Below are 17,092 nucleotides of genomic sequence, written 5' to 3' on the forward strand. Positions count from 1 at the left end.
TTTCCTGTACCTACGTCCTACATATTTGTATATTTGACATCCAGTGGCTTGTATATTCTGGTCCAGGTGATCAACTAAATTTATGATGGCAATTATTTGATCCGGTTAACTTTTATTTAAAATCTGTGTTTGTGAAATCTTTCATCCTCTGACATTAACACTTTTTTGGCAAAATTTATACTAAAAGACTCGTCACTATTGCAAGTATATCTTATTGGTACACAGATTAGTACATGTCTTAACCGATACCAGTTTTTAAGTGTGTTACGTATATTTATTTTTTAATAACATTCTTTTTGAAAATCTTTGTTACAAGATATCATAAGATCATAGAAGATTATTTATCTACTTTATATTTTCTCCTTTGTCTTGTACACAGTATTATTTTTTCAGCAGTATTTATTTGTCTGTGTGTAATTGTAGTTTTATATATTTTTGTATATTTATAAATAATTACTTATTTTCTAATTTATTTTTAGTAAATTAATAACAAAAATAAAGAGGTTTTTAAAATGATTTATCAATTATTTATTCTCACTTTCACTTTTTACTTATTTGAACAAAGAAGTTTGCTTCAGGCATTCAGGCAAAACTTGTTATTTCTAAAAAAACAATCTGTCGTTTATTTATGAATTATGTACTTGAAAAATTGATTTTTTACATCATCATCATTGTGAGTAAAATTGGGGTAAGTACTTAAGAAATCTAATATTACGAAAAAAGAAAGAAAATGACTCCGATCATCTACTCCAGTTTGACTCTCCACTGAGAAATACCTCGGCCAAGTCTCTCTGTAGGTACGCAATCCTATACTCCAGACATCTATGTTTTCAGAATACTCTAATGAGTTTTTGAATTTTGTCCATAGATTATACTCCTATGAGTATATAGAATTGCGCCACCATACGGGGTATTGTTGCAATATTATATTTATGCTCGTTTTTTTATAATTATTGACAACATTTGGCTGATTGGATTGAAGGAAGTTATATTATTTCAGTTTCAGTGCTGCAGAGCAGCGTTTATTTTATAATTAAAAATACATACAAGAATCTGTTACCCACTAAGTCTAAATACTTTTCGGTGGGACACATTTTTTTTATGACAGGTTTATATTACATTTGTTTTATTTATATTTTTCAAATTTACTTATAAACAGGCACTATTAAGTATCTAGAAGATATTTCTTCAGTTCTTTTTATTTCATTTGAAGATCTTTCATGTTAATGATGGTTTGTGGGAGATCATTGAACAATCTTGGAACAACGTAATTTAATGTTCACTCTCCAAAGTAATTTGTAATTCGGGGAACAAACAGGGAGCCCTTAGTTTTTAATCTAGTGTTGTGAGTGTGGGAAACTCTTTTTTTGAAGGTAACACAACTGAAATAGGCTCATTGCAATTTTTTATTACTTTTTACATTATACTGATAAAACCTTCTTAATGCATTATTGTCTTTTTTTTAGTTTATTCAGAAAAAAATATGAGTTTGTTATATTACAACTAAATACAAATTTTATATAAATTGAATGCATATATTTGCTTTATCGTTTCCCATTATGTAAAAGAAAAAAAAAACAATTCTTGTGTACATAATGGGGAGTGACGTCTTACAATAATATTAATATTTTTATTTTTAATTAGTAAATATTTTCACTCTAACATTCTGAGATTGACTGTATTGGACTGAAAATCACTTTTACTCAACAGCAGTTTTTTTCAACATGTTTTTGCATGATGCACTTATGAACTATTTAGTAAATGGAATTATTGGTTTTCATCAGAAAACGTCAAAAAAAAAATGTTGGTGTTACCCATGATAACTTAAACTGAAACTAAACCTCGGAGAATTTTATTAGTTGATAAAAGCCCAAAAAATTGCATATGACTGCATTTTTAACTTGTTTTCTTAAATTTGGTCATTTAAAGAGTTTTAAGGTTTACCTACAATATTAATGCCATTTTTTACTCCTGAACGAGTTAAATAGAATGGAATATGAAAAACTAATAAAATGTAAGAAATAACTAAAAATGCTGCTTTTTTATCAGTTCAAGAAAGGTGTTTAAAAAAAAATCAAAGTAGAGGTTTCGTTCGTTTTTCTGAGATTGTATGTCTAAAAATATCTTACATGAATTGAAAACTTATTTTATTAAATATGTATATATGAACATAATATAAGGTTTTTATTCTTTTTTTTGCTCTCCTGTAAAATAATTATTTGTTAAAGGCCCTGTTTTTGTAGTGTACCCTTTTTATTAAATCTGAAATTTGTAGTGAGTGAAACCTTTGATCAAACCCACCAATTAATTGTGATAACAAAATAACAAAAAGTAAAAGTCTAGTTTATAAAATAAAAACACCGTTAAATTCACTTTTTTATTAAATGTAACATCTCATTATTTACTTTCATTTTCCTAACTAATTTAATTCTATAATGTTATTTACATATAAAATACGGATTTATAATTTATGTACAAGTTTGTTTATTGATAAAAATATCTTTATTTTATTGAAAAGGGTTCAATTACCCCTATCCTACGTTAAAAGTCTTTTGAAGCCATCTGTGTAGATTTGTGAACCGAATATGTTTAGAATGGTTAAAATATGTGGAATCACTAGTCCGAAAATTGACATCAAACCTGTAACAAAGAATTTCACAAATTTAGGAAGGTTTTGGTAGGTAAGTAAGAAAAATAACAATAATTATTGCAGTGTCCTGACAAAAAAATGGGTACGTCTTGAAACCGGTGGACATAGAAAAGTCGGTATGTGGTTATATACAAATTTAATAACATTTAGTAAAATAAATTTGTTTTATGAAGTTGTAATTGTTTGTGCACAATTTATCATGCGCTTATATCACATATAAATTAATCATGTTGAATCGTGATAGGTCAAGTTGTTTAAGGACTTTTTAACCACGTTGATAAACATCTGTGAATGAGCTGCTGGAGAGACAAGGCTCTAATTCCTGAATGCTAAGGTACCGTGGAGTTAAGTATAAAATAATCAATAAGTAAATTATCATCCTTACCATTGGCACTAGAAGAATCGGTTTGTACCTCCGGATGCACGGAATACGTTTCCACTTCATTTAAGAATGTGTATTTTGCTGTGAATCCGGTAGCATCCAGTCTGTCATTTGACCTAAATGTAACTCTGAAGAATTTCCTGTCGGATTCAACGTGAAAATCCTTTAGCTGACCACAATGCCTGTTGAATTTTTTATCTCTTGCCATGAAATTTGAAAATTCTATATAATCACTCGCTGAAATAGATTCACACCTGAAACAAGATATAAAAAATGACTTTATTATGAATGATTTCATCAACCCAATGAGCGCTGTTGTCGCTGACATATAATAAATAAACATGTTATTCCTATATCTGCATCTTAAATATGGTAAATAAAGCGTTGCTCTCAACAATAAAAAACAGAGATTGTAAATCACGATTCATTTCTGTGTCATTACCTTTGAGACCTACGACGCTATCTGGTAGCTGTCACTGTTATTATGTACATTATTTATGTACTTTAAAATTGTGAAAAGTGTAACTTAAATCAATTAGATTTTATTTTCCAATGAAACGATACATCTGTACTATTTTTCATATTTTAAATGTAATTTAAGTTATTTCCCATAACATATGGTGGCATTATTCTTCATTGCGTCATGTCTGATAACAACGAAAGTCTGTTGTGAATAAGAGCAAAAAAGGCGACTAATTGAAATGCCATCTAATACGCACTTGTAACATGTCTATTTAATTGTATGTCATTGACTGTAGTACTAATTTTATTGTTTATCAACATGATTATTAATATTACGAAAGCTTTCAATTGTAGGTACTCAGGCCATTTGCGCAATACCAAGTAAAATTAAGTTTATTTGACAATCAAAACAAGTTAATTTGCATTTTCAATACTGTAGATTACTTAACTAATTAAATCAAAACCACAATCCCTTATTTACAGCTTATTTTTAAAGAAGTAGGTACTTAGTTTCTTTTATTTCAGTTAATGCCAATTAAGTTTTGTGAGTTTATAAAGTTTCGCAATAACTTATACAAGAAAACCTCAAGGCCGATGATCAGCTACATAAGACTGTTAAGAAGATAAAAGCTATGTTTGTATGCCAAGATTGATATGTCATATGGTATTTCATTTTATCTAATTATTATAGAAGTACAGTATTTTGAAATGTTTATAGAGAAAATACTGGATTTCACCTCCTAGGGAGTCGGTAAGATTAACAAATTACAACAGGAATAGAGAACATTTTAGAGAAAGGAATATGCATGAACGGGCATTTGCCCGGACTACAGTGTTCCCATAGTAAATACAGGGCTAATGACCTGTTATTGGTTGGTTTAAGTGCCCACTTTACACACTTACCATTTTACCACAGATTTACCATTGTTTTCAGGCATTGGCCTAGTATATGAAATAATTTGATCAGATGAATCTCTTTCCAACAATAAGGGTTTTAGCTCTTTTCACTAAAATCAACAGATGGAAGAATTGAAGAAATACCTATGTTCGAACATAGACAAAATAGTGGATGTTACACGATGTGTAAATTGGCCACTTAAACCAGCCAATGACAGGTCATGAGCCCTGCAAATGCCTGAACTTCCATATTCCCTTTTCTAAAATGTTTTCCATTCCTGTTGTAATTTGTTCATTTTATGATCGAATTGTTTTACTGGTAAATTATTTGAAATTCCGAAATTTTTTATTACTAGGTTAGGTATAATCTATAATGAAAGCATAAAATTATAATAGTCTAGAAACCACGCACGCACATCAAACTGAATCCGACAAAACTACTCATAAATGATAAATGAGTAGTTTTATTTTTTGGCCAATAGTTACTCTGTAGACATTGCTTAGTTTGCAACTGCTGATTTTAATTCAATTACGCCGTGTTGTGTTGTTTTTAAGTGTCAAAATACTGCTGGGATTAAAAGAGAATAACGGCGGGATCACATTTTATGTGTAAGTAGCGAGTTCACAAATAATATTAAAATACATATTAAAAAAATGTATATACCATTGTTAGAATCGACTTCATAAGTCCGTCAATAAATAAATGAATAAATAATTATTATTTAATAATTTGACTATTTTAGCGTCTACCAGATTGTTAAACAAAACAAGGCGGACATTTTGTTAGTATTGCCAGGGTAGTCGAATTTCCACCGTTCTATCAATAAAGCAATATCAAACTGTATTAATTTTACTTCATTACAAAATGATTGTTTTATGTTTGCCTATTAAAAAAACCTGTTTTTTTATAGTCCACTCAGTAAAACATTTTTTGTGGTAAAACATAACACAAAATTATCTTATATTTGTGTTATGATAACATATTGTTTGCGGTTTGGCAACACAACTGTAAACTTACGGTAAAACTCCCTCTACATCAAAGTAGGTGAAGTGTAGATGGACCTTCTGGTGCGGTGTCCCGTGGAAAAAATAGTGGCATTCAGTATCCCTAGGGTATGGTCCCGGATAATTAGGAGAACTGAATGTCCCATTCACAGCCTCAGAACTGTTATATACAAACCCACAAGGAAACTCCGCGAGCTGATTTCCTTGATTAATACCATAATCTGTAATATTAAAACATAGCATCATTTTTATATTATTATTTGTTTATTTCAAAAATATTTATCAATAATCTGCTGAATTACAAGCATGTAATTCGTCAGGCAAGTCAGCATTTATCGAGTATGGGTTAATGGGTATGGGGGTATGGGTTAAAAAATATAAAAAAATAATAGTAACAAAATCGGGTTGTGGTCCTGTGGCTAGTGTCGAGGACTCACAGATCAGGTACGAGGTTCGAACCTCACTACCACAATTTGATTCCCTATTTCTAATAGTCAGTTATTTACAACTCGTTGAAAATGGCACCAAATTTTGGATGAATCAAAAGAACACAGATAATTCTTTTAAAAATAACTTAATATTAGGTTAAGACGTCACCAAATCAGAATACCCATGCTCACATGGTGATCGCAGTGTAAAAGTTGTGTCAGTGTAGTCTGCTGACAACTTAACTAATTTCATAAAAATACATTTATATTCATTGTTTAATGTGGAGAAGAGATGGTAAAATGAAATGGAAAAGTAATTAAAAACAAGAATAACTTATTTAAACTCACTTTCTGTAAAGCTGTATGACGCCTTGAATCCCCGAACATTTTTTGCTGAATAGATTCCTCTAAATTCTAGCATCAGTCTTGGTCCATTAGACATTATGGGCTTTGGAACAATAGATCCACAATACGATTCCATCTTCTCCATTCTTCCATCCAGGTGAACATATGCTTGCAGAGCGTCTGTACTCTCACATCTGAAATGAATGACAATTAAGATTTAAACATATTTCAATAGAAACATTATTCCCAAATTCGTCTTAACTCTTAGAGTTGAAAAAGAAAAACATCCTCTCCAAAGGAGTGATTTTAAACTAGAATACTTTACCAAATTTGTCCAGTCCACTAGGATCAACTAATTTTTTTAAAGGAAAAGGAAAAGAAAAGTACCAACTACTGAAAAAAAGACACTTTAAGTATATGCTTATAATATAATAGTACCTTATGTGGGTTTCTGATTTCTGAAAAAGTTTAATAATTCAAAATAATCTGGCTTCCTGTTGACTAAAACACACAATATCAGGAATCTTTTATATTAGATTCTTTTATTTTTACTTTTGAAATATTCATCATAACAGAGCCATTTCTGTTTGCAAACTACATAGTTTATTAACAACATTATTTACTAGTGTTCCTTTTTGAGTGAGTGTAAGTAGAACTAGTTGTTGTAAAAAAATATATTTATGTTGCTTGTCCTTAAATAAAATTCTTACCTGATCTCCTATCCTATCTTTCAAAAACTTTATAAACAAAAAGTGTGAAAATTGAAAATGTTACGAACAATTTACTAGTCCTAAAGATCCTGCTTAATCGCAAGAGCCGTTAGTCAAATAAAACAAAGTAAATCTTAATCAAGGAATTGTATTTATATTTTATATCAAAATAATTAAAAATATTCACCCTTAGTTTTATAAAATAAATATTTATTTTGGTTGTCCAGACTGATCAAAAAACATATGCATGTACAATGCGTACTGTAAAACTCCATCCACCCGGGTGAATGCATTTCGGAATGCCAAATATTCGGTTTGTTATCAGGAAATAAAAAAAACCAAGGAGATATTATAATAATAAATAAAAAAGGGCGATGGAGGCCGGCACGCCAGTCAGTTAAAGCAATATGCTTTGCTGGACATATTTAAGTAAGTTTTTAATGTGATTACAATTCGATGTATTATTTCAAAAATCACCTTTCAAAAGCCATAAAATACAATTTTTAGAGTAAATTTTGCGTTTTATTTCAAAACATGGTCTTAATTTAATGGTAATCTAATTATTAGAATTTATGCATATCCGGGTAACATTAATCCAGATAATTGTTGTTTTACTGTTTGTAATGTGATGTATCTATAATGTAGATCTTTTCACAGAAAGCTTGAAAATATATTACCGTTGTGTGTCTTAATATCATGTAAGTAATTGTTTTTATTTGGTTTAGATATTACAACATGATTCTAATTCTGTTGTCACTTGGTTACTTGTGTTCTGTGTTTTTTTTTAGAACTATGATTTTTTATAACATTATGATGTGAACTGTTCTTTTTAATGAGTTTGTAATATACTAAATTTAATAAATATAAACTTAAACTTACTCTTTGCTGTTGCCTTCAGGATGATAGAGGCTAACATCGTGAAAGACAATTTGTATTCTTTCCTTTCCTCTTCCTTGGAAGTCATACCTACAATGCGACCTCAAAGGATATGGGGCAGGATAATGTGGAGAGGATACAACGCCATCTTTGCCATTATCACTGTTAAAAAATGCATCACAAGTTGACGCTGAAATGAGAATAATAGTATTTTAAGCATTTGTAAAATAGGAATTATTATCTAATTGATTTATTATACTGTTTATTATAAATATTTTATGACAGTTAAAATCAATTCTTATTTACTTATGATGTTTAACTACGCAGTGCCCATGCTATTGCAAAAACAATCTTGTGAAACTCTTCTGCTTGGAATTCCACTTCAAATGTTATGATAATAATAAAATAAAAAAATCGTGGATAGTGACAATTATATATTTTATTTTTTATTAAGTTTGCTTTTTAGTTGGTCTTATATTTTTTAAAGTTCCAGCGGAAGATGATTGAAATATTTTACACCTAAGTAAACATAGTTATTTTGCAATAATTGAGTCTTATCCCCATATTCAGAGAAAAAACTCAAAGTGAGGAAAGTATATTCTTATTTCATATTATTCAGAGAATAATTTAAACGTAAGGATAATAGAATGAAATACTTTCTTCACCTTAAATTTTATCTCTGAATACGGACATTACTAAACTTTGTTTTTGATTTTCTCTTCAATGATGGAATTTGAAAAATACATTTTTTTCTGCTTTGGGACCATGGAATGTTAAGTTAGTTTTTGGTTTTTGCAATATAACCATGATCTAAGTTAGATGAACGTAGAAAATATGTTCAATTAATATTATCGTTTCAATTTTACTACTTAGAGATTGCATTTTTGTAGCATTCAGTCGACTTCCCTCTTTTTTTTCTGATTTTATACTTCACTTTGGTGCGTCAGTGTCAGTAATATAGTAAATAAAATGAATTTTATCTATGATACGATATAAAAAAATGGTTTCTTACTAGTGGCACTAACTTCTGGACCGATGACAGAGTATGATTTCTGGTTTGCGAAAAGTTTTATTGCTTTGTCACCCTCTGGAAAGAAAAGAAAACATTTGTTTTATTTATTTATTAAAACATCAAGTATAAAAATATATGCACATTGGCTTTCATATTGCTAAAAGTTATATCTTCCAGCCAACCAAAAACAAGTCTGTACTGGTCAAAGAGAATTTGGTCAAAATTTGTACTTTAAAAAAAATATTGGTAAAGCTCTCTTACTATAGAGATGCCATTTCGCTCAAAACAAAAGAGTTGATTTTTTTTAGTCTATTTTGATTCTCGACCTGAGTACCTACAGCCCATTGTTTTGCTTTAAACTAACTTCTAGCTTAAGAACTAACGTCACAATTGATAATCCGAGAATAATTTTTGTCAATATGGCCGGCTCTATAGCGATAGCATGTTATTACTCTGAGATATGCCTATAAATATAAATGTACATTACAATATTTGAGTTTGTCCAAATGTTCGCAGACAAAAGACTGGATTTCACTCCCTCAGGAGTCATTAAGATTAACAAATTACAACAGGGATGGAGAAATACCTTAAATAAGGGAATATGGAAGTCAAGGCTGGAAGACAGGGCTTATGACCTGTCATTGGCTGGTTTAAGTGACCACTTTGCACACTGTGTAACATTCACCATTTTGCCTATGTTTGAACATCCATATTTCTTCAATTCTTCCATTTGTTGATTTTAGTGAAGTTAAAGAGCTGAAACCTTTATTGTTGTGAAGAGAATCATCTGACTGATTCATCTGACAAACTCAAATATTGTAATGAAACCAACTGGTCCAAGAAGAAGTTTAAAAATTGAAAATTTGTTTTCAGACGTTGCCTAGTATGTGAAATAATTCAGTCAGATGAATCTCTTCACAACAATAAAGGTTTCAGCTCTTTAACTTCACTAAAATCAACAGAAGAAAGAATTGAAGAAATATGGATGTTTAAACATAGGCAAAATGGTGAATGTTACACAGTGTGTAAAGTGGCCACTTAAACCAGCCAATGACAGGTCATAAGCCCTGTAAACGACTTGAATTCCATATTCCCTTATTTAAGGTATTTTCCATCCCTGTTGTAATTTGTTAATAAATGTACATGTTTATTTTTAAATTACAGCTGTTTTTAGTGGGCAGATAGAGCTTTTACTTAAATATATATATTTTTAACAAAATAGCTTTCATATGCACATTACATGATGAGAAATGTGGAATCAGGTAATGAGTTTGGAAGGAGACAGGAAGAGCATCTAGGAAAAAAAAGGAACAAAAAAATTGGAGGGAAGTCGTTTTTAAGGATATACATGTAATAATATTTCAGACGTTTCTTAAAAGTGGCGTAAAAAGGTGCATTTTTTTATAAGACAAGGTAGCTCATTCCAAAGTCATTCCCTAAACAGAATAGGATTGATGAAGAAATGATGTGGTATGGGCGAGGAATGATAAATGTTCTCTCCTAAGAAGAGCGAGGTGATACACCATGATCAGAAAGGTAAATGAAATTCTCAGCTTTGGGTACACAGGGGTTGTGAGGAATGTTATAAATTGAGAGTGATTGAAAGTTTATGCGCTGATTGAAACTAAGCCACATGATTTCGATGCGAGAGGGCGATACATGGTTACATTTTTGAGATTGAAAATAAAGAGAATGCTTTGGGTCTGCAAACGCTTCAGACGATCAATTAGTTCGGTAAGTATTGGCGTCAATATAACACAGAGAAGACAACATTCTTGCATGTATGCATTATTTTTATGGTTGTGTCGTTAGAATATATTGTTATCCATAGTCTTTTTGATCTTGGTTGTTTTTGTGTAATTTCATTATGATTTATAAATATGTATGTTTTCGGTCAGTATTTTCATGTTTTAGTAGAAGGCAATAATGGGGAAAAAAATACTTCAACCTAAAAATACATGTGATACCCAATGTTTATTGTTTAAGTGGGTAGGTGGGTACCTATATATTATGAGTGGGAAAATAAATTTCAAATTTATTAATCAATTAAACGTGAAATACTCTAAATAGTTAAAAAATTGATTGATAAATCAACATCAAAGTGTACTAGTGCAATTTTTTCTAAAAAAAATCAAAGCTTTGACGCTTCTTTTGATTAAGAATATGTATGATTTTAATTCAAATGAAAATCTATTAATGTCGTTTTCCAGTATTTTCTTATTTTTAACGGACTTTGAGGGTAGGTACCCACGCTAAACTCCAATCCCCCATGAACAATTCTGGATTTGATCTTTCGCCTTTGTAATAAACTCAAATCAACCTAGCCTTAAAAGCTTAGAAGAAGCTTTCTAAGATTCCAAGGGCCACGGAGCTTTATTTTTAACTCGACAGATGTCACTGAGAATTCGATTTGAGTATAAAGAGGCTGTGATTTTTGTAGTGTAAATTTTTAATTAAGCAGTGAAAACAATTGATTGACAAGATTTTCCCACTTCATCATTGTTTGGTATCTATAAACTAATTTACCCTTACAGTTCGGCACATGTAGGGCACGAAACGACTTGTTTTCAGGTAATTCAAAATATGCGTTGCGTAATACAAAAACCATTATAGATAATTTATCCAAAGTTGCACAGAAAAAAAAATAATACCATTACCATCGTATTTTTTTCCCTTTTAAGAATTAATAACTAAAATGAAAGTCAAAAAGATCCTATTGATTAGATAAAGACCGACATACTTTGAAAACTCAAATCTTTTGAAGCTAGCTGATTAAACATTTCTTCAATTATGCTTATTAATCATTTAAAAATAAACACCGGAAGTTATTGTGTTTAATTAAAAGGGGTTGAAAATTGTTTTAAAGAAGAAAATTAGACAATTTTGCATGAAGTAAGTACTTAAGTATTTCATTCACGAAAATGTTTCATTTTAAAGGAATACCCCGCTAAGCCTCTATTTTTAGACTCTTGTCAGTAGACGGTGGGAAAGAAATGAAATGGAATGAGATTATGATAAATACACCACAACACCCAGATTAATTGAGAAAAACCCTTCTTGGATTTTTCCTGGCAATTGGCGGGAATCGAACCCACCACGCCTGTTTCGCAGTAGGCCTTCTGACCAACTGCGCCACGGCGCCTGTCACCGAGTTGATTTTTTCGTGGTAGAGTCGCCAACTTACGTATGGATCAGAATTTTTTTGTTAAAACGCGAGACTTTTTGCATATTAGGCAAACGCGTTGACCATTGGATCGCGAGGCGGACAACAAGTTATTTGTACCCAGTTGAAAATTGACACGAAATTCAAATATGTAGGTTAATCATAGGAGTACTACATATTTTTTTCAATGAATATTTACAATAATAATATTTGTTATTTGTTAATGATGTGAATAAACTTAAACTTAAACTTAAACTTAATATATATGTATATGTATGTATAAAATATAATATAAATATGTATGTGCGAATATATATGTGTGTGAATGTATGGTTATGAATGCATTACAAGTGCCCCGACTCAACACGGATTTTCTAGCGAGTCGGAGCAAGCTCACATACATGGGTCGTTCCTGATTGTGTCGCTATAAACTGTGTCTCTGTCCTTAACAAATGTATGTATAATGTAATTAATAAATAAATAAATAAAAAATAAATCAGTTATGTTAGTTTATCTAGTAAGTTTATCTGTTTTTCCAAGTGGATGAAGAATACAGTTCTGTGTGTGAAATAAAACCGAAGTCCTGGGCTGGTATTCCAAACGCTCTCGCGGCCGTATTACCTCGAGTATTTACATATAAAATACACGAGAAACAAGTTTTAAGAATTACAGTTTTCTCGTGCAGCGAAAGTGGTTCAGAATAGCACCCCTGGGGTGGTATTCTGAATGGAATTGTGCGCGAAGGGATCGCTCTGTAAGCGTGTATTTAGTACGTCAATCCGCGTTAAAAATGCGTTTTCTACGCGCGACTCTAAGGTAACACTGGATAAAGAAATCGGATGGAGATAAGTCCGCCACGTTGAAAAGTGTTAGATGCGTTCGTCTACCATTTTGATGTCCTGGCAGAGCAGACGTAAAATGTAAAATGGGGGATGGCGGTCTGTTATGGCATAGTAGCTAAGATGACATGGTAGTGATAATTCCGCAAATAAGCACGTGACGGTATCATTGATGTTGGGGTTGTGTTGTCAAACGGTTTTTTGTCAGAACTTGTCTGACGCCAGTATGCGAAAGTTATTCAAGATTGTTATTTATTTTGAAGTTATAATTAAGTATTTTTAAGAATAAGGTTTGTCAGCTAAGGAACACGGAACTTTATTAGATTTAATAAGGAAATTGCTTTGCTAACACATATTAGGGTAACATATACAACTGTCGACACTTGAAGACATGATAATATATTATTTTAATTATTTAAAACAATAACTTTTGCTGTAAATTTTTTTCCTAAATGTTATTCAACATTTTTACAAAACCACTTACCGACTTTTCTATATCTACCAGTTTCGAGACGTACCCGTCTCTTCGTCAGAACACGAATTAAACCGACATGCAAAACCCACAATGAACCTTCACCATAATTGTTGCACAAAAATAAAAAAATCAACACGACATGCATTTGAATAAGCAGCCCTTTCATGCATTGATTAGGTTATGAAAATATTTTATGTTGTTGGAGGAATAGTTGATTTTTTTCGAAATAGTTCGTCTCGAAACCGGTAGAAAAGTCGGTAAGTTGTTATATACAAATATTTGATAATATATTGTTATGCCTACTGAATTACGTACGTTTATGATATTTTAATAAAAAATACGTTTTTACATAAAAAAAATAGTTCAAAAAACTTGCACGAATATATTTTGAATGCTCGGATAACAATTTCTTTAAAAAAATCGAATCAAACTATCGGCAGCCAATGAATGCCAATGAATTAACTTACTTCATTATTTCATTTACAGATATTCAGCACCATGCCCAAATGCAAAATTTAAACGAAAGTCGTTAAATAATTCAGTTTTCCACATTTGACTTCAAATATTTATTTAAATAAATACAAAACAGCCAGATTTAAAATTCTGATTCAGAAAATAATTATAGAAAACTTTGCCTTGTTCCTTACGAAAAACACAACAATTGGCATTGCATTTCTGCAGTAGGTAACAAAATTATCTATAGTACGATTATGCCTGCACTCTCCAGGGGCGAATCGTTAAAATAAGCGATTATGCACAGCTTACCATTATATTTGACTTTCGATAATAATGTTTTATGGTTATTTTGTTTATGCAAAAGTAAATGAAATAATTTTTTGAAGTTTATATTTGAAGCACTAACTTTGTGGTTATTCATTATAATAAAATAAATAAAACAACTTTGTTTTTCACCACTAATTTTTATTTTTCACCGACCAGTTTCAAACATTAAACCGGCTTTCTACACAACTAATAATAAAGGAACATTGTTAAAAAATCACAAAAACAAAGTCCATAAAAATAATAAATCTGGAATATACCAATTACATTGTAATGATTGCGATTCAATCTACATTGGAAAAACTAAAAGAAACTCTAATAATAGAGTAAAAGAACACTTAAGATGCCTAAATAATAATAACTTTTCTGAATTAGCAAATCATCTGATAGAAAATAATCATAACTTCAATAAAGACACTGGATTAAGAGTACTTCATGTTGAAAATAAAATATTAAAATTAGACAACTTAGAAATCTTAGAAATTAAAAAAGCGATTAATAATTAGAAAACAATAATTAATAACCAAATAAACAATATTTTTTTTAGTCCTCTCCTGTCTTACTTCGAAAATAATGATATCAGATTATCACCCGTGTAAGAGAAAAAAAAAGAAAAACTCTTGATTTGTTGGGTCCGCGTGTAGTATTTAGTGAACATGATAGAAATAAAATAAAAGGAATCAATTCATTAGTTACGTAAACCTTGACAAAGAAGCTTGTTTGCTTTGAAACCGGTCGGAGAAAAATAAAAATTAGTGGTTAAAAACAAAGTTGTTTTATTGATTTTATTGAAATAATTGTTGATTATAAATTACCACCACCGTTTATATCATCCTAAAAAAATATCTATGAAGTGGGCCCAGCGCCCAGCCCGTTCTCAGTGAACGATGAAACTAGCCGATTACCTCAGCTTATTTCTTTATACAAAAAGTAGTCTATATTTAACATCTTTAAAGCAAACTTGCAGATTACAAACATTGTTTGAAGATTCTCCATTTGGAAACTATTCTTTCGAACATTATTTTCCAAAGACTATTTTTGTTTGATAGGATACCGTTGACATATTATGTATAACATAGGACATGTATTGTGGTGTTTGCAGGGGCTGTTTTTAGAATTATTCATTTTAAAAGGAATCGGCCAGTGCTCAGTGTTGACAGTTACTGTTGAATTTGTAAAAAAACGTTTGTACAAGTATTGCATTAAAACAGTGTAGAATAAAATAGTGTTGAATAGTCATTTATAATTATATTACTTACATATTATGTACCCACTTATATACAAATTATAAAATATACAAAAAATGCTTTTCTTACTACATCAATTTGGCTGTTTGCTGATGACACTAAAATTCTCAAACAGATTGACAGCCCTTCCGATTGTTCACTATTATAATCTGACTTATTGTCTTTAAGCATCTGGTGCTCATTCAATAATCTACATCTCAACTTAAGTAAGTGCAAGGTTATGAGATTTTTTCGCCTGGAAAATCCAATCATATACGACTACTCACTGAACGATGAAATATTATCATCTGTGTCTAGTATACGAGATTTGGGTATTCTGCTTGACACTAAACTTTCTTTTACAATTCATATTGAAGATGTTATAAATAAATCCATAAAACTTCTTGGATTTATTAATACACGCACAGCTGACTTCAAAAATATCAAAACCCTTAAAACTCTCTAGTTTGCCCGCACCTAGAGTATTCCTCTGTTATCTGGTCTCCATATTATGATGTTCACATCAATAATATTGAATCAGTTTAACATCGATTTTTGAGAAAGATAGGCTGGAGGTTGGGCTTATCCAGAGATCTATATACGTATTATGAGTTAGAAACTACCTTGAATATATCTTATAAATAGAAATAAAAGAAATAAATTCGATCTTATAGTTTTATTTAAAATTCTTAACTCACTCTTTGATGCGCCTAAACTACTGAGCTCAATAAAATTAATATCCTAACTAGAAACCTCAGACAAAACTAACTCTTTCATACCGATATCCATAGAACTAACTATGGCTTTCATTGCCCAATGCCCAGAATTCTTAGGTCTGCCAACAAACATACCAGTCTTGATTTCTTTGATAGCAAGTTGTCTCTTTTCAAACAATCACTGAATCAAATTCAACTATAAACACCTCTCTCCCGCTTCCACCCCACAAAGTCTACTATAAACCATTGAGTATTTCTACTTTTTTTATAATAATTTTCTATGTATAAATGTGTTTATAAAAATGCCCATCGGTCGTATATATAAATAAATAAAATAAATAAATGAAAAAAATATAAAGTTAATGATACAAATTTTAGGTACAAATTAATGTTTTTTTTGTAGATTACCTGTAAAATAAGTCACGGCTCGTCACTACCTCTGGCGGTAGATTATATGCATTAAATTTATCAAAAAAGTGTATCTATGAGTTAAATATCTCTATAAAACTCTCAGTTGTTAAACGATCTTATTTTTAAAATATAAATTAAATAGTGAAAAACTGGGTAGTGCCAGTGAATTGTATACTTTACCCCATTACATTTATTTGGGTATGAAAATGGGATAATTTTGCAGAAACTTTGAAATTATACGACCCGACAAAGAGCGTGAAATTGAATGCTTTTAAGATGTTAATATTAGTGTTGCCACGTATGAAGTTTAAGAATGCCAAAATCAAACACATTATTATCCCAGATCGATAAACTTTTGTCGATATTCCATTGGAATCGTTTAAACGATAAACAATCACGGTAAGAGATTTTTTTCGCATCGGTTTTAACCGACAAATGCGCCATTGTGACTAAGCTCCTGGACACAGAAAATAAACCTACATTTAGATTGATAAAAATTGACAAAATGTACTCGGCATTAAAATGTCAATGTACATTAAGTTACGAGCATTAATACATTAAAAAAAAAAAATGTTTTCTTGAAAAAAATCCGATTTAGACATACTACAGTGTACTTTTGGAGGTCCGATATATATATATTTAAAATATGTAGGTATATTTATTATTTAAAAGAATTATGGCCTTTTTAAGGGATTAGACTATTATTTTTTGTTAA

The 17,092-nt window shown here is 30.5% G+C and overlaps 1 protein-coding gene across 1 annotated transcript in view; it reads right to left on the reverse strand.

The window, feature by feature from the left end:
- Positions 1–2,366: 2,366 nt before the first annotated feature.
- Positions 2,367–17,092, reverse strand: part of LOC148285097 (suppressor of lurcher protein 1-like) — a 120,324-nt gene continuing 105,598 nt past the window's right edge. Inside the window, exons 7-12 of the mRNA XM_088230318.1 lie at positions 8,768–8,842; positions 7,759–7,945; positions 6,173–6,363; positions 5,410–5,617; positions 3,036–3,286; positions 2,367–2,640 (exon numbers count right to left, since the gene is read on the reverse strand). Of these exons, the coding sequence (XP_088086444.1) occupies positions 2,537–2,640; positions 3,036–3,286; positions 5,410–5,617; positions 6,173–6,363; positions 7,759–7,945; positions 8,768–8,842 (1,016 nt within the window). The 3' untranslated portion in view covers positions 2,367–2,536. The remainder of the gene's footprint in view (positions 2,641–3,035; positions 3,287–5,409; positions 5,618–6,172; positions 6,364–7,758; positions 7,946–8,767; positions 8,843–17,092) is intronic.

Source organism: Micrasema longulum, unplaced genomic scaffold (genome assembly GCF_059751315.1).
Source record: "Micrasema longulum isolate JH-2025_06_02 unplaced genomic scaffold, ASM5975131v1 h1tg000060l, whole genome shotgun sequence".
Classification (NCBI taxonomy): Eukaryota; Metazoa; Arthropoda; class Insecta; order Trichoptera; family Brachycentridae; genus Micrasema; species Micrasema longulum.